At 42.6% G+C, this 20956-nt stretch overlaps 1 protein-coding gene across 1 annotated transcript in view; it reads left to right on the top strand.

The window, feature by feature from the left end:
- LOC115313199 (indolethylamine N-methyltransferase-like) overlaps positions 1-20032 on the top strand; it is a 54711-nt gene extending 34679 nt beyond the window's left edge. The window contains exon 4 of the mRNA XM_040221927.3: positions 19591-20032. Within this exon, the coding sequence (XP_040077861.3) occupies positions 19591-20032 (442 nt within the window). The remainder of the gene's footprint in view (positions 1-19590) is intronic.
- The last annotated feature ends 924 nt before the right edge of the window (positions 20033-20956 follow it).

The raw sequence follows: 20956 nt of genomic DNA, 5'->3' as shown, positions 1-20956 counted from the left end.
TACAGATCACTGTTAAAAATCAGTTAGACGTAGTCAACGCGGGTACGGCTAGACACGTGTCATTTACGATCATGTAAATGACTGTTATCACGTGCAGTCACTAAATTCTTGCATTATACCCCGGCCACATGGCAAATTTAATGTATTTTCGATCGAGTGATATTATGGGGTCGACAAATCAGCTTGCGACGCTCCTATAATCACTGAAGACCGCGAACCGATTAAATTTCCTATAATTTAATGAAAATATATTACCTTTTCCGTGTGGCAGGGGTACTAAACTTACTATTTAGTCAACTAATTTACTTCTCGCTATGGGCTTGAACTGCCTTAAAAAAATATAACTTATGTTGTATACAGTAATACCGTTTCCTTAATACAGTTCAGATTCTAGTATAAACGCGGTAAAGGCAATAAAGTAACATTAGTATAAATATACACATAAGCACTAACAACACCCTTTCAATAATTACAAACTGGTTATTCGCCTTCCAATAAAAAATAGAATATTACCACGCATATTTACAAATGTCGACGCAACAGCACGCGGATAACGACGAAGAACAAGATTCCATTTTATCACAAGATTTAAAAAAAAAATCGACTGCAGCACTTCGCTTGCGTCCCACATGACCAAGAAAACCAGTAAATAAGTTGCTTCTCACCTGTCTATCGTATCCATACGTCCCGCTTTAGCCGCCACGAAAACATTTGAACACAAACTTAAAGAAGTCTCTTTGTCGAGAGAGGGGTCTATCGATAATGACCAGTGTCATCGTTGACTAGTTGCCAAGTCGCCCCACATGTCACTCAAACCGTAGCCCGACTTGTTCCGCGAATCCACGTAAATGGCATAGTATCAAGCAAAAAAAAAAAAAACTATTTGGCAAGCACTTGCAGATCCGGTCGTCCCAGAGAAGCCGCGTCAAGTTCCCACGGCGTTGGCAATCATCCTTTCCTCAATATCCCCTCTGTCCGTCGATGTCTCGCTGCCTCCAGGCCGTCCCGTCCGAGGACAAATCTGCCTCCTGGTCTCCGCACCGTCCCGTACGCCCAGCCCCTGGCCTCGTTCTTCCTTCCTTTTTGTTCCACTCCGGTTTCGTCCATTTTCCCGGCAGAAAAGGTGGGGAGAACTTGAGATGTTTCCAGTCGGAGGCTCTGCCTCTGCTGGAATATCCCTCGCCTGTTTGTTTCCGCTTGCTTGGGCAACGTGGTCGTTTTCTTGCTCGTGGTGAGGGAAAGAAGGCCAGCAGATTGTCACGTCCGAAATGAGGGGGGGGGGGGGGGGGGAGGGGGGGGGGGGAGCGCCTTCTCCGAGGCATGCCGCGATTGCCATGAGTCACCGCCCGTTGCCTTTCGCTTCTTGAAACACGCACACACCCACACACCCGCGCACGCGCACCTAACCGGATATTGCGTTGGGCCCGGGCGCCCTGTTTCGAAGGATTGACCAAAGACGGGTACGTCACAACTGTCTCTCTCCCTCCCTCTCCAAGTTTGCATTCCAAGGCGCCAGTGAGTCTGGTCACGTGAGGGTGACCTAAAAAGGTTCGGATCACTCTCCCTCTTATAATGCCTCCTCTCTCACTCGTGTCGTCCCGTCTCTCTCCTCTCCCCTTCCAAGTTATCTTTTTGGGAGGGAAAAAAAAAAAAAACAATATTCGTCCAATCGTCGATACCGGGTTTGTGTCCGTGCAATATAACAGATATTCTGTGGACATCGGCCGTGTCAAAATTAGGGATGTCGCGAACCACCCCAGGTTCGATATCGAAAGGTTTCGATATTTGCGAAGCGAACTGAGGTTCGATTTCGAAAAATTTCGATCTTTTCGTACCGACCGAGGTTCGAATCGAAAAATTCGCAACTTTCGATCACGGTGGAGTTTCGAAATCGAAAAGTTCGAAGCTTTCACGGTTTCTAAAATTTCGGATTCGAATATTTCGAATATGTTTTACTTCAGGTTCGATAAATTCGATTATTTCGAAATTCTTTGGAAAAAAAATTCGAAAACTTCGAAAGCTTCGAATTTTTATAGACATAAAGTTCGAACAATTCGAAGATTTCGATTTTCTTTCTGCAAAAAGTTCGAAAAGGTCGGAGGTTTCGATTCTCTTTTATCGCTGAATTCGAAAAAAAAACAAAAAAAACTTAGAAGATTTTGAATTCCTTTTTAGTCCAAGTTTTCAAAGTTCGAAGTCCGGTTTTCAAGTTCCTCCACAGTTTGTTTCAAATAACGTTTTCACGACTCACTGGTTTTCTCAAAATCAAGTTTAGAAAAGTTAGGGTGTGATATCTAGATTCTGCGAAGTTGGTCAGGCAATTAAATGAGACGACGAGTGTCCCGGATGTGCTGGAATATTTGGCAGTGCAGAGTGACGTCTGACCATAGATCAGTAATTGTGACTGCCAGCCCGGGGGGGGGGGGGGGGTGTTCTTTAACCTGCATCACGCAGAAGTGATCACACGAACACACTGTTTTACGAGACTCATCCAGTTCGAAACGGCCAGGGGCGACCAGTAGGTTGAGGCTCAGGAAAACGTTGTAGCGACCTGGCAAACTACCTCGCCACCCCTTGCACGCTGGTAGTAATCCGATCGAACGCCGCTCGAATGACGCTGGCATTTAGTAAGTTAAGTTTGTCATTGTCCTGGAGGTTTATTTTCTGGGACGGAGGAATCGCCTCGCAAAAAGCCGACACGACTCGAGGTCGAGGAGCGTTCTACCATACGACTGGCGTCGGAAGAGGAAAAACGGGGGGGAAAGAGGGTAGCGGGGGGAGGGGGGGGGGGAGCTTCAGTTTCGTTCCCCCCTTCCAGATATTTCGGACTGTTAAAGAAAACAATACGGGGAAAGAGGACGTGGTCGAGCTAATTTTAATCTGAAATTATTTATGCATATGTATAGCTACTGTTGCTCTTCACTGCATAAAAGATTGCGTAGATGGTCATTGTTAGAAACTCGTTGTCAGAAGGCACTACTCGTCACATGCTTAGTGGTTCGGAAGTTCAAAGCTATGTCTTTTCAACCTAAATACCTGTGTCAATAGTAAAAAAAAAAAAAAAAGGAATAAATGCGGGGATAAAAAGCTGGAGAAAAAAAAACTATCAAGAATTCGCCGGAAGTGTTGTATTCTTGCATATTCAGAGGTTCAGAACTTCGAAACAAGTTTCTTTTACCAAAGTGTGTACAGGCTAAAAGAAACACGTCCCAGGAACGTGAAGCGAAAAAAAAATGTTTTCTTTTAAAGGGATACTTCAACGAAATTTGAAATATTCCCGTCGTGTTCAAAAATAGGTTGAATATGATCCACAATATCCGTAAATGACAATCGCACGTTTGTATTTTGATCCTGGTGGCTGTATTTTTCGTTATAAACGGCCCACTCTGGCAAGCGCTCGGAGAAGGCCCAGCTTAGAGCACGTGACATCCAACGCAATCGTGACGTAGATCGTTTCAAGACGAGCAAAGCTACGGCGAGGCTGACGTCGAGAGGATGGCCTAGTCGTTCCAGCTACCGAAGCGGCTGCTTTTGTACGAATTTTGAGTGACGGGTTAATCTTCTATAATCTTCTAGGGGGACAATAGCGACTTCTGCGACACACAAAAGGGATTTTCGGGAAGAGGGGAGTTCCTCCTTCCCCCCTTCTCTCGTCGTGGCCGGAGACGAGACAACCTCCGTCACTACTAGATAACAGAAAGTATAAAACAGAGAGAGGACGAAACACAGACGAGTACATACATAAGAATGTACTCGTCTGTGTTTCGTCCTCTCTCTGTTTTATACTTTCTGTTATCTAGTACATCGTACCAACACGCTCGTTAGGAATATAATATCCGTCACTAGCTGTCAAGGTTCCTAGACGAGCGTTACAAACGAGGCGTTAGCGACATCCACCAGGTGCTCTTTGCTAATCGTTTAATTCGTTTTAAAATTCCTTTTCGAGACTTTTTTAGCAATATATTGGTATGTTCCATGTGATACTGCTCTTTTGAACGGATATAGACCAAAAAATGAGCGCCGAAATTTCGTTGTAGTATCCCTTTAATGACGTGCTGAACTTGAACACTATTAGAAATCTTCTCCCATGAGTTAATTACGTGAAAAAACAATAAATACATTATTTCGTATTCTGCAGATGGCAATGATATGTACTGTCCGTGGTTTTAATTTAAATGCGATACCTCAAACAACTTAGACGAAAATAAATATCAAGTTTAGGGCATAATTGCATGTAGATACATGTTTGGACATTTCTTCGAAACTTACGTTGAATAACAATAATCACATCTTAAGACGGCACTTACCTAGGCTATACATAGATCATTCTTTAAAAAAGTATAACATCTCTACCATAAATAGCTTCGGCTACAGCGCGCTTCAAATCTGGCACAAACGATAATCGTCAAAAACCCGTCGTCCTTCCTCGCCCCTTCGGGAATTTATTTCTTTAAAACTAAGCATGCCAGAACATTGAAATAAACGGCATTGTCTTTCGCAAGGAACGCAGCCCCGCGTGCAAAAGTTCGAGAAAAAAAAATTACGAATGTACCTCACTACTTGAATTCAAATAAAACCGTCCGCCGGTCTTTCGAAGTTCGACGAACGTCGAACTTTTGCCCTAAAAGTTCGAATTTCGTCGAACTTCTGACTTTTCAGGATTCGAAAGTTCGAAACTTTTCGAATTCTCTTGATAAATAAGTTCGAAAGTTCGAAATTCATCGAATTTTTTGGTCAGTTAAGTTCGGAAGTTCGACAAGCATCGAACTTTGCAGCGCAATAACTTCGAAAGTTCGAAAAAGATCGAATTTTCTAGCGTAATAAGCTCGACGGTCGAAAAGCGTCGAACTTCTTAGCTTAACAAGTTCGAAAATTTGACTTCCGTCGAATTTTACGATGTAGACAATTCGAAAAATCAAAATCTTTCGAACCTTTCGAACCGCTTGATTCGATCATCGAAACTTCGATTCGAAAAAAGTTCGCGGCATTCTTAGTCAAAATGGTACCGGCTTTCTTTCAATATCATTTTCGAATCGGACAAAAATGCCTAATACTGCGCAGTTATTTCCAATTCAAAAACGATATTCACGGAAAAACACGGTTCGTACTTACCATGGTTGCATCGCCGCAATATAACAGATATTCTGTCGACATCGGCAGAATCAAAATGGTACCGGCACCATTTTCCCGATACAACGGAAAAATCAGCAATACTCGCACGACTTTTCCGACCCGAGGCGAATATCGCTCAAATATTGTGTGCTGCCTGGGACAGCGTGAGTAGGATAACCGGAGTTCATGTTCTGAAAGATGTCGTTAGTAAGGCAGGTAAGTTGGGTCTCACAGGATAGGGACTTGCGAAAACCATATTGGGAGCTCCAGAAAAAGTTGTTTGAACCTAGGAAGGTATAAAGATGTTTGGTGATGATATGCTCCAGAATTTTAGAAGATAAGCATGTAAGGGAAATTGGTAGTTGAGAGGGGATGTCTTTGCTCCGCCTTTGTGAACCGGGACGACCTTGCCAAATTTCCAATCATCAGGTACCTCCACCGTCTCCAGCGATTGTTGAAATATTCTGGTGAGAAAAAGGGCATGTGTCAGCTTTGTGCTACGAAGTACTTTGGAATTTATATTATCAAAGCCTCAAAACGAGGATATTGTCAAACAATCAATGAATTTAACAACGCCGATAAAATATACTCTAATTGGATCCATTGAGAAGTAATCACATGAGACGAAGGAGGCATGATTGACATAGGTAGGATCAGCAAAAACACTTGAAAAAACATTATTAAAAAGGGATGCATGCTCGCTATGCGGAATGGGAGTGTCAAAGTCGTTATTTAGCTTAAAAGAGAATGCAGTTTAGGATTCCCTAAATACAAGAATTGGTGAGGGTTACTTTGTAAACTACTAGGCAGTGTATCATAAAAGAGCATATGTTTACGCTCATATAGCTCAGTTTTATACTTACTGGCGCAATCATTGTATCGCAACCAAGATTCAGACCTGTTGACAGATTTGGCTGTACGAAAGAGTCGTTTCTTTCGGTTAGAAAGAGAACGGAGCGAACAAGTCAATAAGGGCTCGAGACAAAAGATTTGATCACAGCACAAGGAACGTAGACCTCTATAAGGTAATGCAACTTGTCACGAAATAAGCACCAATAGTCATTAACACTTCTCGAATCAAAAATCTCATTATAGAGGGAAAAGTAATCTGATGGACACACCACAATTGAATCAAAATTGTCCTTATTATACAAGCGTATTTGTTTTACAACAATCACACACTTGGGGGTTAGAACATCGAGAAAACAGTGTAATGCTTTGTGGTCGCTTAACCCTTCAAGGAAGGAGATTGAATGAACCAATGCAGGGTTATCAGAGATAATTAAATCCAGGGTGCTTCAACAATTGCCTACAAATCTAGTCGCGAAATGTACCAGCTGAGTGAGGCTAAACATCGAGCACGCATCTAAAAATGCACGGGCGCCTGCCTCTCCAACAGCACTTGGCGCAGCACCGCTCCAGTTTATACTGGGGAAGTTAAAATCCCCGAAGATAAACGTGGGGCAATTAGGATAGGAGCATGACAAGAGAGATAAGTCATCTTGTAAGATATTTGTAAAAGACGGCAGTGCGTCAGGCGGGCGATATTAAACACCCACCAATACTCCTTTAAAAGCAAACGTTAGCCACGCCCAAGCTGATTCCAGCATACTTGATACTGAGATAAGCTGGCTTGGAATATCTTTCTTAACACTTATAAGGACACCACCGCCACGCCGGCCTGTCCTGTCGCAACGATAAATGTTAAAGTCATGGTTATCGTCTATAATTTCACAGTCCTCTATAAGAGGAGAAACCCATGCTCCCGATATCAAAACACTACTTGCTTCACATGAGCTGATTAACAAACACAGATAATCTTGCTTGGGTAAAATACTTCTAGCATATGCATAAAGGACGCTGATGGTCGTGGATTTTGCTATTAGTGCTCGCAAGGGACGCGAGCACTTGCAGAATTTTTGTGAAAAACACTAATTGCCGTGGTGTTCGCAGTTACAGAGTTAGCCGAACAAGCACTCCCCATCGCAATCCTATCTAGTAAGTTATTTAACAGATGTAGTGGCGGGGTTGTGAAATATAGTCTTATCACCAATGTGCAGCTTATCATAGCGTAATTTGTACGGTTGCGATTGGGATTTTGCAAACCCAAGGAGCCGGCTACTGGCTGCTCGCGTCGTCACAAAGAAGTTTTCCGACAAGGAAAATGGTGAGACTTTAAATTTAAATGCGCTCAGAAGGACTTGGTTTTTCTTCTTAAATGAAGAAAACATGACAATAACCGGCCTAGTCTTATTTGCATTGAACTTACCTATCCTGTGGACGAGTTCAATGTGGGAGTCGTCAAGAGTAATGCCGAGATGTACATTTACACGGCTAACAATCTAACGTTCCGATTCTGACCAGGTTTCTCCCGCAGTATCTGGTAGACCATAAAATATAAAGTTACACCGCCGTGAGCGAGTTTCAGCGTCATCCAGATGAGATACCAAGGAAGACGTAGCGGCTGCCTGGTGATTAACGATCCTGCTCAAATCGGCGACCTCTTTTTTGATCGAGGTAACGGGTGAAAGCTCGCTTTCAATTGTAGCAACTCTTCTATCGAGGGATGCGATACTGTTCTCTAGAAGCACTTGTTTATCAATAACAGTTTTGACATCAGTTCCAAGAGCAACCTGCCGCTCCTCAAGTCTAGAAGACCTAGCATCAAGTGACATAACGAGCCTGTGCACTGCAGCAAGTTGCTCTGCTTGCTGAGCGGTCATAGGTCCTGGGTTGGACTCAATGTCACCCGATAGGGACAGTAGGACCCAGAGTACACTCGCACAGTCACGAACAACATCAAAGAGAATCCGGAGGCACGGGAGCACGAGAAAGTAATCATTGCTACTTTTAGCTTTACGTAAAGGGTACTTACTGTTTACATAACTTTACGAAAATAAACATATCGGGGTCAGGAAGTTCTGTCGGGCGTACGCTCCCATGTGTCAACCTCCAGATGGAGCATCTTGACGTCAGGGCCTATTTTCTCAACGTATTGGATCTGGGTCATGCTTGTCTAAAGAGCAGACGCCGAAGCTCAACCGCAAAAAGCAGAAGCAACAGAATAAGTCTACGTTGTTCAACGTTTAATATATACAAGGATCAGCCTAAAAATAACGAAAAAATAATTTATGTTTTAACCTTAACCTAGGTATACTACATGCCCAAGATGTTATGTGTTGTTTTTATAAAAAAAAACAAAAAACGAATAGTCACAAGAGCAAAATTAAAGGAGGAGACCACCTGAATAAAGTTCTCTAAAGAGATTGTGCGGCTTGCTCGGAGGTACATCATTGACAGCTATTAAAATACCAATAGACAGGTCTAATTGGTGCTAAATATTTTTGAATAATCAATATTGTGACAGTTGTTTATTGATATTCCTTCATACTACCCAAAATACTATTATACCGCATGAGGAAAATCCTGACCTCTAAGTAGTTAAAGAGTGGAAATTAATATTGTGTGTGCTTCAAGACAACCTCTGTTATCTTATGCACTTTTACAAATAAAACACGGAAAACATTGTCTGCTGCTGCGTGCCCCATTAGTATAATTAAAATATTCGTAGCTTGAAAATTATTAAAACGATATGAAAGACGTTTACAATGTTTTGTAATGGCGAATTAGAACGCAGCTCTTGACGAGCAGGAGGAGAGAGAACCGAGGGAAGGGTGTGTCCTCCCCCCCCCCCCCGTATCCTCCTCTCCTCCTCTCCTGCTCCGCTTCCATGTAGCGGGAAATTTTTGCTAAATATCCCGCAAAATTTGGCGAACATTTACCCGCCAAGTATAGGGGAGAAATTTTCGCACTAAATATAGCTCGAAATTTAGCGAAACGTTTCGCGCTAAATTTAGCGGGAGAATTTCCCACAACGCAAAGCGCGCTTACGCCCGGTTGCATTCTTCCCATAATGCAACCCATGCTGTTACGCCGACGCCGACAGCGACGGCGACGCCACTCAACCCGGAAACGGGCTCCTAAGAACTGTGCTCCGAAATAAAAGATGTTTACAAACCTCTGTAAAGCGAAACTAGAGCGCAGCTTTTTAGGAGGAGGAAGGGGGGGTATGGTGGGAAGGGAATGCCCCTCCTTCTGCTCCTCCCCTCGTCCCCTTCTCCTAACCTCCACCAACCCTCCTCTTCTCCTCCTCCTCGTCTCCAACCTCATGCTCCCCCTTTTCCTCCTCCTCCTTCCCTCCTCCTCGTCCTTTCCTCTTCCTCTCCTCCTGCCGCTGAATTTGTGCATGGGTGAGGTGACACGAAGTCGTGGCGTCACTTGCCTCGCCAAATTAGAGCGGGGAAACTGTATTGGTGTTGAGGTCATGTGACGTCAATTTCCCCGCTAAATTTAGCGGAAAAATTTCCCCGCTAAGTTTAGCGGAAAAATTAGAGGAAACAATAATTAGAGGAAACAATTTCCGTTCTAAATTTCGCGGGAAATGTTCCCCGCTAAATTCATCGAAAAAAATTTCCCGTTAACTTTAGCGGGGAAGCGTCCCATTATGCAACGCGCGGCTACGCCGACGGTGACGACGACGCCGACGCCACTCAACCCAGAAGCGGGCGCCTAAGAACTGCGCTCTAAAAAGTAGAAAGAAACAACGCCATTTATGCAGTCATGGTTAGTGACGCGATACTGTAACTCGTTATTTTTTGTGACACTTTACTGCACATCGATTGATTTCTTAAGTAACTAACGATTAGGTTTATTTTGAAGTGTGTTTTAAAAAGTAACTGAAAGTGTCTCCAATGATACTATTATTTATTGCGAAAAGATGATCCTATCTTACGAACTCTAAAGTGGGGTCGACAATATCCTGAGGTTCGGCCCCATGTTAGACGCTACAAAATAAAAAAAATTATTCCAAACAGGGTAACGGATAATTGGTTGAGGCTTCGGCCCGGATAGCCTCGGGTGGCGGGTTCGATCCACGCTCCTGGCCCAATTTTTCGCCAGCGGTATTCCCCGTTAATTCCCCTAACATTAATACAATAAATTGAACAATTAATGTCACCTATCTTCGCACGCAATATATATATATATATATATATATATATATATATATATATATATATATATATATATACAGGGTGTTTCACGAAACGTGGACAAATTCGGTATTGCAGAAGCTACTCATCGCGACAAAAAAGGCTTGTGTCGTTTCGGTCCTGGGCCAGGGCCTTATTTAGAAAAATTAATAAAGTACGAAATAATTAGATTGTTAAGTATTTTGGTGCAATTAAGTTTTTCAATATCATGTTTAAGGGCATGGTTTCAAATAGATAATTGTTCAGCATCATCGAAAAACACTAAATCAACAAATTGCAGAACGATAAAAGGAACGCGCAACATATTACGGCTTTCTCAAAAACCGCACAAATTCGACGGGCTTTGAAGTTTTATTTTGCAATTGCAGTGCATCTCGGCCCCGACGGCACCGCGCCCCGTGGAGAAATTGTGCAACCAACCTCTGCAGCGCTGTCCTCGCGCAACGCAGCAGAAGCTGGTTGCACTATTTCTCCACGGGGCGCGGTGCCGTCGGGGCCAAGATGCGATCCGATTGGAAACCGAAACTTAAAAACCCGTCGAATTTGAGAGGTTTTTCAGAAAGCCGTAAAATGCTGCTAGTGCCTTTTATCGTTCTGAAATTTGTTGATTTAGTGTTTTTCGATGACGCTGAGCAGTTTTTTAATTGAAACGATGCCTTTAACACTATATTAAAAAGTTAATTAAGCAAAAATAATTAACAATCGAATTATCACGGACTTTATAGTTTAATAATTTAATAATAATAACAATGTTCTTGAATATGCATCTGCTACGGATGGCTATAACATACTGTCTATAAAAGGGAAATTTTATGTTTTTGCTGTTATATGTAAAGTCCGCCTAGCGGAAATGTGGTACGATTTTTGACATTTCTAGATAACCTGGTGTGTCATGCAAACAAAACCAAATATGTTATTTTTGCTAGTGGTGATTTAAACATTAATTTGTTAGAAAATTCCCCGTTCGCTGCCGAATTGTTATCATTGTTAACGGCGACCAACTTCGGTAATGTAATTACTCATCCCATGCACACTACACTGCCTACATCAGCATTAATTAATCTTTTTAATACAAACCATGAAAAGGAAAAGGTCAAGTCTGGCGCCAATAGATTCAGATATAAGGGACCATCTGCCCATATTTATGCTAGCTGACACAACACGAGAAGTACATAACCGGGACACAAGTTCCATGATTTTCCAAACATTAAACCACTTACACAAAATGCTTTTAGGAAGAAATTATTGGCCACTGATTGAGCCGGTGTACTCAACTCACAAGACGTGGATAGTACGGATAACACGTTTTCGGAAAGTTTTCCGAAAACGTGTTATCCGCTTGCTTTGCTTGTTTTGCAAGTAAAACTTTTAAACTTGCTCGAGAAGGACGAAAGGCTTGGATGGCCCCAGCGCTCCTTAAAAAGACGCGTGGAAAATGTAAATTGCATAAGACATTTCTTGAGACACGTGAAGCAGTGTCATTGGCCAATTTCAAAGAATAGGAAAACCAACTGACCGCGGAAATTAGCAAGTCTCAAAAAATTTATTACACTAGTCTATTTGATGCTGAGCGTCTAAAAAAGGCCGATATATTATGGAATCGCATAAATAGTGTGCTTAATACGTCTTACAAGCCAGAAAATTTGAAAAACTCTAAACATAACAAAGAGGTCTTAAGTGCCTCATTTCTGAGAAACAACTATTTTGTGAATATGGGTGGAAACTCTTATTATCGTGAAGCGTCAGATAACATTAGGCCAATCTCGAAATCGCTCTGTATGTACCCCAAGTATGAGACCGAAATGTGCTTCTCTATTTGTGTCTGAGTAACAGTGGCAGTCGTGATGCGGATGATTTAAAAATTAAACCAGTAAAATATGTGGTACATATTATTTCCCCATATCTAACATAGATATGCAACCTCGCAATGTCATCCGGTATCTTTTTTTAAAAAGATGCAAACCGCGAAAGTTATAGCTTAATTCAAATCAGGAAACAAAAGTGATATAGGAAACTGCCGTCCTAAATCTATTCTTCTAGTATTTTTAAAAGGGCTAAAAAAATTATTCACTCCCGCATTATTCATTTCTGTGACAAGCACTCGCTCATTACTGACTGTCAATTTGGATTCCCAAAAAATAGATAGACACAAACAGACTTATTAGCTGAAATAGATCATACACTTAAGCATTTCAAAGAAAACATTTTAACGCTTGTGCGCTTTCTAGATTTTAGCAAGGAATTTGATTGCATAAATCATTTATTTTTGCTAAATAAATTATTTTTATGGCATTCGCGACCTTCCACTCACACAAATTAAATCATACTCACAGTGTCGCTCAGAATTTGTACAAATTAAAAATCCGACATGAACACCTTTAAATATGTTATCAGGAATTCTCAACGGAAGTACCCTCGGACCACTGCTTTTTTGTTATATAAATATCACATAATCAAACCCGATCTAAGTTGCAAATATATAATTTATGAAAGCAACACACGTGTTGTTTTTTTAGATTTTTTCGACGAGGGTCTTATTAATAAAGGTAATGCGTTTCGCATAAAAAAACTTGCTGAAGCAAATTGATTAACTATTAATTTGTAGAAAACAAAATCAATAATATTCCGCCCACGTGGTTCCAGTGACAGAATATACAATCCTCTCAGTTTTGGGAATTTGCACATTGAATTTCAAATACTCTTAAAAGACTCAGTTATTATTTGTGATAATATTTTCTGGACTAACCACGTAAAAAACTGCTCTAAACAAAGTAAATCTGAAGAAATTATGAACAAACAAAGACATGTTCTACCAAAAAGCGTAAAAAAAGTTTTATAAAAATACAATATTTTATTCCCAAATTTATTACTGCAATGTCGTTTGAGAAACTGTCTCATTTAAACTGAAATACGATACATTTAATACGAAAGGGGATACGAATAGTAACAGATGTTTCCTACATTTATGACACCTAATCTTTGTTTCAGTTATACGAACTCCTGAGTATACAGCAAATTTTTAAGTATCGTTTACCAATAGTTTATCAAAATGCGACATATGTACGTTCTAGTACAATCCTCCAGGTATCTCAATTAAAGGTAGAAAATTATTCTCCGTCTTGACTTCACCAGCCTTGGCGAAATCCGCAATGGAGGACACATCATGGAAAACAAGCAATACATTACGCTTTACCTTTTCTTTTGAATAAATATTGTGGTCGAAATATAGATGTAGAGAAAATGTCAAACAGCAGTATTTTTAATTTACATTTTAAGATTTAGAAATATATCCCTTACGTGCGCACAATATTTGTATTGTTTATTTCTGAACGCATTTTATTTCTGTATCTTTGTACTACGTCGCAGCTGCTGAGTATGGCGTCCGCAGCTGGGCAAGCTGCGTTCCTGCATCCTTCCTTCCGGCCTTCCAATCACCACATGTACCTGTGGTGAAAATAACGTTTGTAGATTGTATATTGTATATGCTTTTATTACTGCTTCGATGCCATCTTAATGATGGATGTTTGAATGTAAGGACGGAACATCTATGGTGACCAGGTTTAGTTTTACTGTTTCCGCCACAGAAAAATCCTTGTGTTCCAGAGACCGCAGCCTCTACCCCACTTCAGGAGAATACAATAAGTTTTAAACATATAAAGATCTCAATAAAGTCGCTAGAAAACTGAGACTAAGAGGGCATTTTTACGATCATCCGCCATAAACCAGAGAGCGATTTCCTATTCCTATAAATCATGGACCCCGAAAGAGGAACGCGACACGTACCTCGATCCTTACATCGAATCGGTACAGCGTGATTTAATCAGAAGTTATAAACAATGAAAATGCCTACGTCACAATTTCCCTCCTGCTGAACGCATCGCAATGCGTGAACTCAGCTCAAGAGATTATAATATGATTAAACCTGCTGATGAAGGAGGAGTCATAGTCTACGGATAAGCAAGACTAGCTAAATAAGGGCTTTCGACAAATAGTAAACCACGAGTTTTACGAAGAAATTAAAGGAGATCCGACAAACAAAATTCACTAAACATATAACGGAAAACTTAAACCTAACGCTTGGTAATAGATGCTTTTCGGAGAATATGCATGAAACAATGAAGCCGGCCTATTCAAAGGTTGGCCGCTTATATACACTAACTAAAACTCACAAAAAGATAAACCCAGGACGAAAAATAGTTTTCAAAATAGACACGTTGACAAAGATAATTTCTAGCTTCGTAAATTTTTAACAGAACTTGTGATTCCCACGGACGTAATCCTGGTCACCTTGGATGTTGCGTCCTTACATACAAATACCCCACACGTAGATGGCATCGAAGCAGTAATCAAGGTGTATAGCAATTATCCTCCCATAATTTGTGTGAAAAACGACGTCCTCACAACACTTACCGGGTTAGTTTTAAAACACAACTTCGAATTTGAAGGAAGACGCTTTTTAAAGACTCGCGGAACTGCAATGGACACAAAGATGACCCCTAATTATGCAAACCTCCTTATGGACTCTATAGAGTCTCGCTTCTTGTCTAGTCGCTCAATGGAACCTCCGTTTCTTTTAAGCGCTACATCGATGATATCTTTGTGGTTTCAGCACACGGAGAGTCTAGAATCCTAGACTTCATTGAAGACTTCAAGGGTCTCCACCCCAGTATTACGTTTTCGCATAGTTATTGTAAAACGAGCAAACATTTTTTTGCTGTAACTGTAGTGATCAGAAAGAACGCCCTTTTAACAAATCTTTTGAGGAAGCTGACGGACCGTCAGCAGTACCTGCAGTTCAAAAGCTCCCACCCAAAATAATGTAAAACATGTATTCCTTTTTCTCAAGTGCGTGGATTCCGGAGGGTGTGCTCTGATTTAGATGAATTCGAACCCAACGGAAGCAATTTGAAGCTCTTGCTATCTAAGCAGAAATATTGACCAACCATTACCGACAAGGCCACTGAAAGATCACGAGCCATGGACCGAGTACAAATTATTAATCAGCCCCAACCCAAAGTTTCACAAAACGAGCACGCAAACCTGGTGGTTACACATTCAACCCAGCTTTCAAATCTATCCTCAGGAAACATTACAGTATTTTGTAGCAAATCCATACAGTGCACACTCTTTTTTTGGTGTCGCCACGCGTGGTGTATCGACGAGGTGAAAACTTTAAGGACATATCGGTGCACTTAAAAAACAGGACTTCAGACGTTTCTGGTTTTAGACCTTGCTAGACGCCCAGGTTTGAAATTTGGAAATATGTAGACACTACCAATTTTGTAGGTAGTCCCAACTTTGACTTTTCTTTCAAAATTATTGGAAACCTCAACTATAGCACCGGTAACGTTATTTATCGTTTACGCTGTAAACTATGTAAGATGGTTTACATAGGACAGAACATTGAGTTTTTCTGTGCGGATTAATAATCGTGAGTCTTATGTTAAGGCGCTACCCACACTCTCATTATCAAAACATATGAATCTTAGGGAACACAGCATTAATTAAATACATATCATCCTTCTTGAATCCGGCCGGTTTAGCTCTGATAACAATAGGTAGTTGAAGGATGCTTTCTTCATTCACAAATTCAATTCAGTTGCTTGTGGTATCAACGCCAGTCAGGGCGCAATCACATGGTTCCACGGTCTGTAAAGGGCCGAGGCAACACAATTGTTTCAGTTCTTAACAGACGGTGCTAGCGGGGCATGCCTATCATATTGTTGCACTTAAGGCATCTACCATCGTGGAACTTATTTCACGCACCTCGTAAACATCTTCGTGAGCGTGCGTCCCGTGGCAATTTCGTTCCGCTGCGTGAAATGTCTTGGTACGTAAGCAGATTTAAGATATGGCATAAATGCTTAATAAAAAAACAGACACAGTAGGCTTGCACTGCCTACATCTTCGCTCTCGAAACGGCATGAACTCGAACACACCCTTATTTCTCTTTTTTGTGTTCTCCTGTTGCTCGGTTGTGATAGTGCTTATAGACTGTGACAACGACTGTGACAAAAACTGTAACAGAATTTATTCAGTTACAATGTTTTTAAGCGCTATATTGTTGACAATTACTATTTTCAATGATTTGGCGAGCATTATGTTGCTCATGTTCCACATATTTCTAGTATTCCTCATAGACACTCTTCTACTCTTCTTTCTTCTCACGAACGTCAACACGAAAAAGATCACATTTTGCACACCATCCCACCATGAAGAAAAGCGGTCTCAGCTTGAAACGTCGATGAATTAAAGGTCCTACCTGAAACTTCTGAACTTCCGTTTCATGTCCAACTGGCCCGCTCAACATGGTGTGAAGAAGACCGAATGATTGGTAAGAGAAGCGAGGGGACAGGACAGAGCGCTTACTTACAACTGACGAGTGTTGAAGGATTAAGAGAAGGGATAAAAGGAAGAGAGGGAATAATGAGTGATGAAGAAGAACCATCAAATAAATAACATGGATTTAAGAAAATAATTATCTCTGAAATGCTACCACTAGTGAATTTAAGTCATTTACAATATATAGGGTCTCCCAAGTCACTAGGCTGTATCTAAAATGAACCGTAAAAATCGCCCCTTGCACGAAGCAATCGAAACGTTTCGTCAAGGATGTATTTCACGGGTCATTTTTTTTCTTGCAAAATTTCGGAGTGTAGCATTCGTTATGTCAAATATAGGGCAAAGAAACTTGCCTTGGTCAACGGAGGACGGCGACGCAGACGATCGAGTTGAGTTGCGGCGCGCTTTTTGCGCGCATATTGATAGATGGCGTCGGGAGCAGCGTCCGAAGGTGTAGCCGACCAGCGGAAGAAAGCAGACAACACGCGGACAAAATCCGCCGGCAGCAAAAGCGCCGTCTTTATGCAAACGCGTTTTTTTTACTTCAAGTTTTGCTTTATTGTCCGCATTAGCTTTTGAACCACAGGTACTTAAAAACAAGATTATGTTCATTTTAATCAACCACGGTGCTTGCGAGCGGTCTCGATAAGGAGGTAGCGCCATCTGTCAATGCGAGCGCCAAACGCTCCTCATCAGGACTTCGTCGTCTGCGTCGCAGCCCGCCGTTGACCCTGGCAAGTTTCTTGGCCCTATTTCTTACAGAAAAAGAGCTACGCTTTCTAATTTCACAAGAAAAAAAAAGAAAAAAACGTGCAATCCCCTGTAATGCCGAATTAGAGCCCAGCTCTTGAGGAGGAATAGGCAAGGGTACGGAGAAAAGGGTATCCTCTCCTCCGTACCCTCTCCTCCTCCCTTCCTCCTCCTCCCTCCTAACTCCTCTCATTTTCTTCCTCCCCTCCTTATCTTCCCCTCCCCCTCTCCTTCTCCTCCTACCTTTCTCCTTCCCCTCCTCCTCCCCCTCCCTCCCTCCCTCGTCCCTCGTGACGTCACTCGCAACGCTAGTAACCCTCGTGACGTCAATTGTGACCAACGTGACGTCACTGGTGACCTTCGTCAAGACCTTCACCAGTGACGTTCGTGACCTCACTCGTGACGTCAAAAGGGAGTGAGCTTCGTAACGTCACTCGTGACCTTCGGGATGTAGTGAAGGTCACTCGTGAAGGCCTCGTGAAGGTCACTGTGAAGGTCATGACCTTCACGATTGACCTTCGTGACGTCACTCTTGACCCTCGCGACATCAGACGTGATGTCGCGGGTGACGTCATTATGGGAACCGTCCCATAATGCAACGCGCGGTTACGCCGACGGCGATGGCGGCGGCGATGCCACTCAATCCGGAAACGGGCGCCCAAAGAGCTGCCTCTAACAACTGACCTTTGAAATACACCTTTGACGAAAAGTTTCGATTGCTACGTGTAGGCGTCGATATTTACCGTTACTTTTAAGACGAGCCTGGTCACTTCGGACACGCTATGTATATATATTTATCTATCTATCTATCTCTCTCTCTATCTATATATATATATATATATATTGAGACGAAGACCTTACAACGGCAAGACAAACAACCGCACCGTTAGCGACCCGTCTGCTATTACTGCGGCATCGTGGGCCATGTCGCTCGGCTTTGTCGGCGCCGACGTCAAGATAACGAGGCTCGCTACCACTACGAGAGCTACCAGCATTCTTCTAGAAGGGACAACTCCAGGGACTATGATGACGGTTTTCGAGACAGGCGTAGTCGTTACTCGCCGTCATCGGACACCATGTCGACCACCCCCCACCGACTCACCTCGACGTCGATCCCCTTCTCCAAACCGCCGCTCACTCTCTCCTTTGATTCCAAGGTCAGCCGAGCGTTCCGATCCGGGAAACTAGCAGGCGCAGTTTTTGGAGGGGCAACTGCGGTGCGTAATACCACCGGACACCCTCCGATTGGACCACCGAATGTTGTAGTTGTTGTTGAAGGACTTCACTTACACGCTTTGGTCGATACGGGGGCCGCGATCTCTGTCATACGGGATACTGTATGCACTCAGCTTCGTAAGGTTAGAAAACCTCCATTCTTTCATACACTACGTGGTGCTGCATCTGAACTCATTCGCCCTAGTTGACTTTGCGCAGCTCGTGTTTATATTCAGGGCTTTCATTATCACATTCCGTTGACAGTATTGCCGTCATGCAGCTACGATTTAATACTTGGTTGGGATTTTCTGCGGTCCGCTGATGCTAAAGTCCACTGCGACCCTGCACAACTCTCACTGGGAAACGCGACAAATAGTTTGGTTTCTCTAACAATCCCTAATACAAATTTGCGTATTTCAGAAGATGTGGTTGTACCTGGCCTGTCATCGTCCGTAGCCACAGCAGTTTCTCAGACTCCACTATCGGGAAGTGTATTCGTAACGCCCTTCTCACGCGTCTTGTTGCCTTGTGGTTTAATACCCCGCACCTCCACCAATATGAGACGAAGACCAAGAGTCGACGACCGTTTTTATGTGCGCACTTTTAAGCATCGAGCGCGCCTCTGCCCGCGCTTCCAGTTCAAGCGCACGCGGGCCTCGTCCTCCTCGGCCACCAAGCTGAAAGACGATGAAGGGGACATCGTGAAGTATACACGTCACAATATATATATATATATATATATATATATATATATATATATATATATATATATATATATTAATGGTGACTAGGGCACAATAGCGCACACTTTTTGAATTGATAGAATCGATCAACATAAATGTTTACATCCTAACAAGACGCTGTGACAATATCTATTATAGGAAGCTCGCGCTTGTGGCGTGAAAACTGAAAAACCTAATCTAGGTTTCATCCTGTCAGAGACTAAGCATCTCGAAATTCTCTGTATTGCTAGAAGGCGAGTATAAGTCATGCGGCAGAGCTAACAAAGTGGCGACGATCTGTGAAATTTGTCTAAACTCGCCGCTATGACGGCTCAACGCACTGTCACACATCATAGCTGCGTAAAAGCTGACCACGACATTATCGTTCTCCTTTACAGTGACATCAAGAAAGGGGCGTTGGAAATACTCGAGTGCACACGCTCGGCCATCCGTAAAGTGGTCCCCTGTGATGTTCTGGAGCCCGGAGTTCTCCCAGAGGAACACAGGGAAACTTTCGACGTCGTTATGTCCGCCGGATGCTTGGACTGTGCCACAACAGATCACGAAGCCTTTCGAATGGCGCTTTTCAACGTGGGAACACTCGTGAAAAATGGCGGGTTGCTTCTCCTTTTGGGGACATGTGGTTTAAAGAGCTACACTGTAGGTAGCGCAGAATTTCCGCACGCGAACTTAACGGAGGGTGCGTTAAAAAAAGCTGTGACAGATGCTCATTTTCAGATCAAAGATTACCGTACCAAAAAAGAGGTGGGTTTTGAAACCTCAGAGGCATTCATGTTTCTGCTGGCGGCCCGTAAGGCCAAATTCGGCTCATTGGACTAGTTTCGTGTTGTGCGAAATACTTCCCTTTCTTCGGCGCTGCAATTCAACTCACCCCGTGTGTAGTTGCGCAAATAGAGTTTTGATGATCTATCTTCCTAATGAAAAACATATTGAAGACAAATAAAATGTCTCCTAGTTAAGAGGGCGCGAAACCTTTATTGTTTCTTCTGTTTCAGACTCCAAATGACGCACGGATCGTTACGTATAGTTGACGCGTGGTTCGTAAATGGTGCCACTATCGGGGGGTGTGAGAGGGCCCAGGCACGCGTCATCTGAGACGCTAAAGAGATCCCCAGCGTGTCGTCGTGGTCGTCATGCGGAGAAACTTTCGCCTCACTCTGACGCGAGTCTCTCGATGGCGCGTGAGTTCGGCATGTTCAGCTCTGATTACTGACGAACGTCGATGATCCGCACAGTGGCCGAGACCGGCCACTGTACTGTGTGGTTTCGTAGATGATGGAGCTGGTATCTTCTTGGAGGTAGGATGCCTGAATCTCTGTCTGTGTTAGTGTGGAGCCATCTAGGACTGTCGCGTGTGTTTTAGAACACTACTTGAACGCTTTGTGTTTATTGACTAATCGCACGCGAGTTGTGTGTGGGCGGTTGTAAAGGTTGCTGGTCTGGGCATGAGCTGTGCCGCTTTGGAAATGCAGGATAACTGTCGCATGATATTTCTGAAAAGTAAAATAAATAGCCCTTTTTACGACGTTCTTTCTATAGTTCGGATTGGTATCTGAAATGGATGTACATCAGGGTCTTTTCTGATTCATGCTTTACGGCGAGCAGGTGAGAGTCATGTTAGCATTTTATTTCAGTTAGCACTACGCGATGAATAACAATCGCAGAAAGAGACCTAATTATCTGTTGCTCTCCAAAATGTGTCCAAGGTGCAGATAAAAATTTATTTAAAACTTCATATTGAGA

This window comes from Ixodes scapularis, unplaced genomic scaffold (genome assembly GCF_016920785.2).
Source record: "Ixodes scapularis isolate PalLabHiFi unplaced genomic scaffold, ASM1692078v2 PGA_scaffold2__306_contigs__length_199485367, whole genome shotgun sequence".
In the NCBI taxonomy this organism is placed as follows: domain Eukaryota; kingdom Metazoa; phylum Arthropoda; class Arachnida; order Ixodida; family Ixodidae; genus Ixodes; species Ixodes scapularis.
This window is presented reverse-complemented; position numbering and strand designations above follow the sequence as displayed.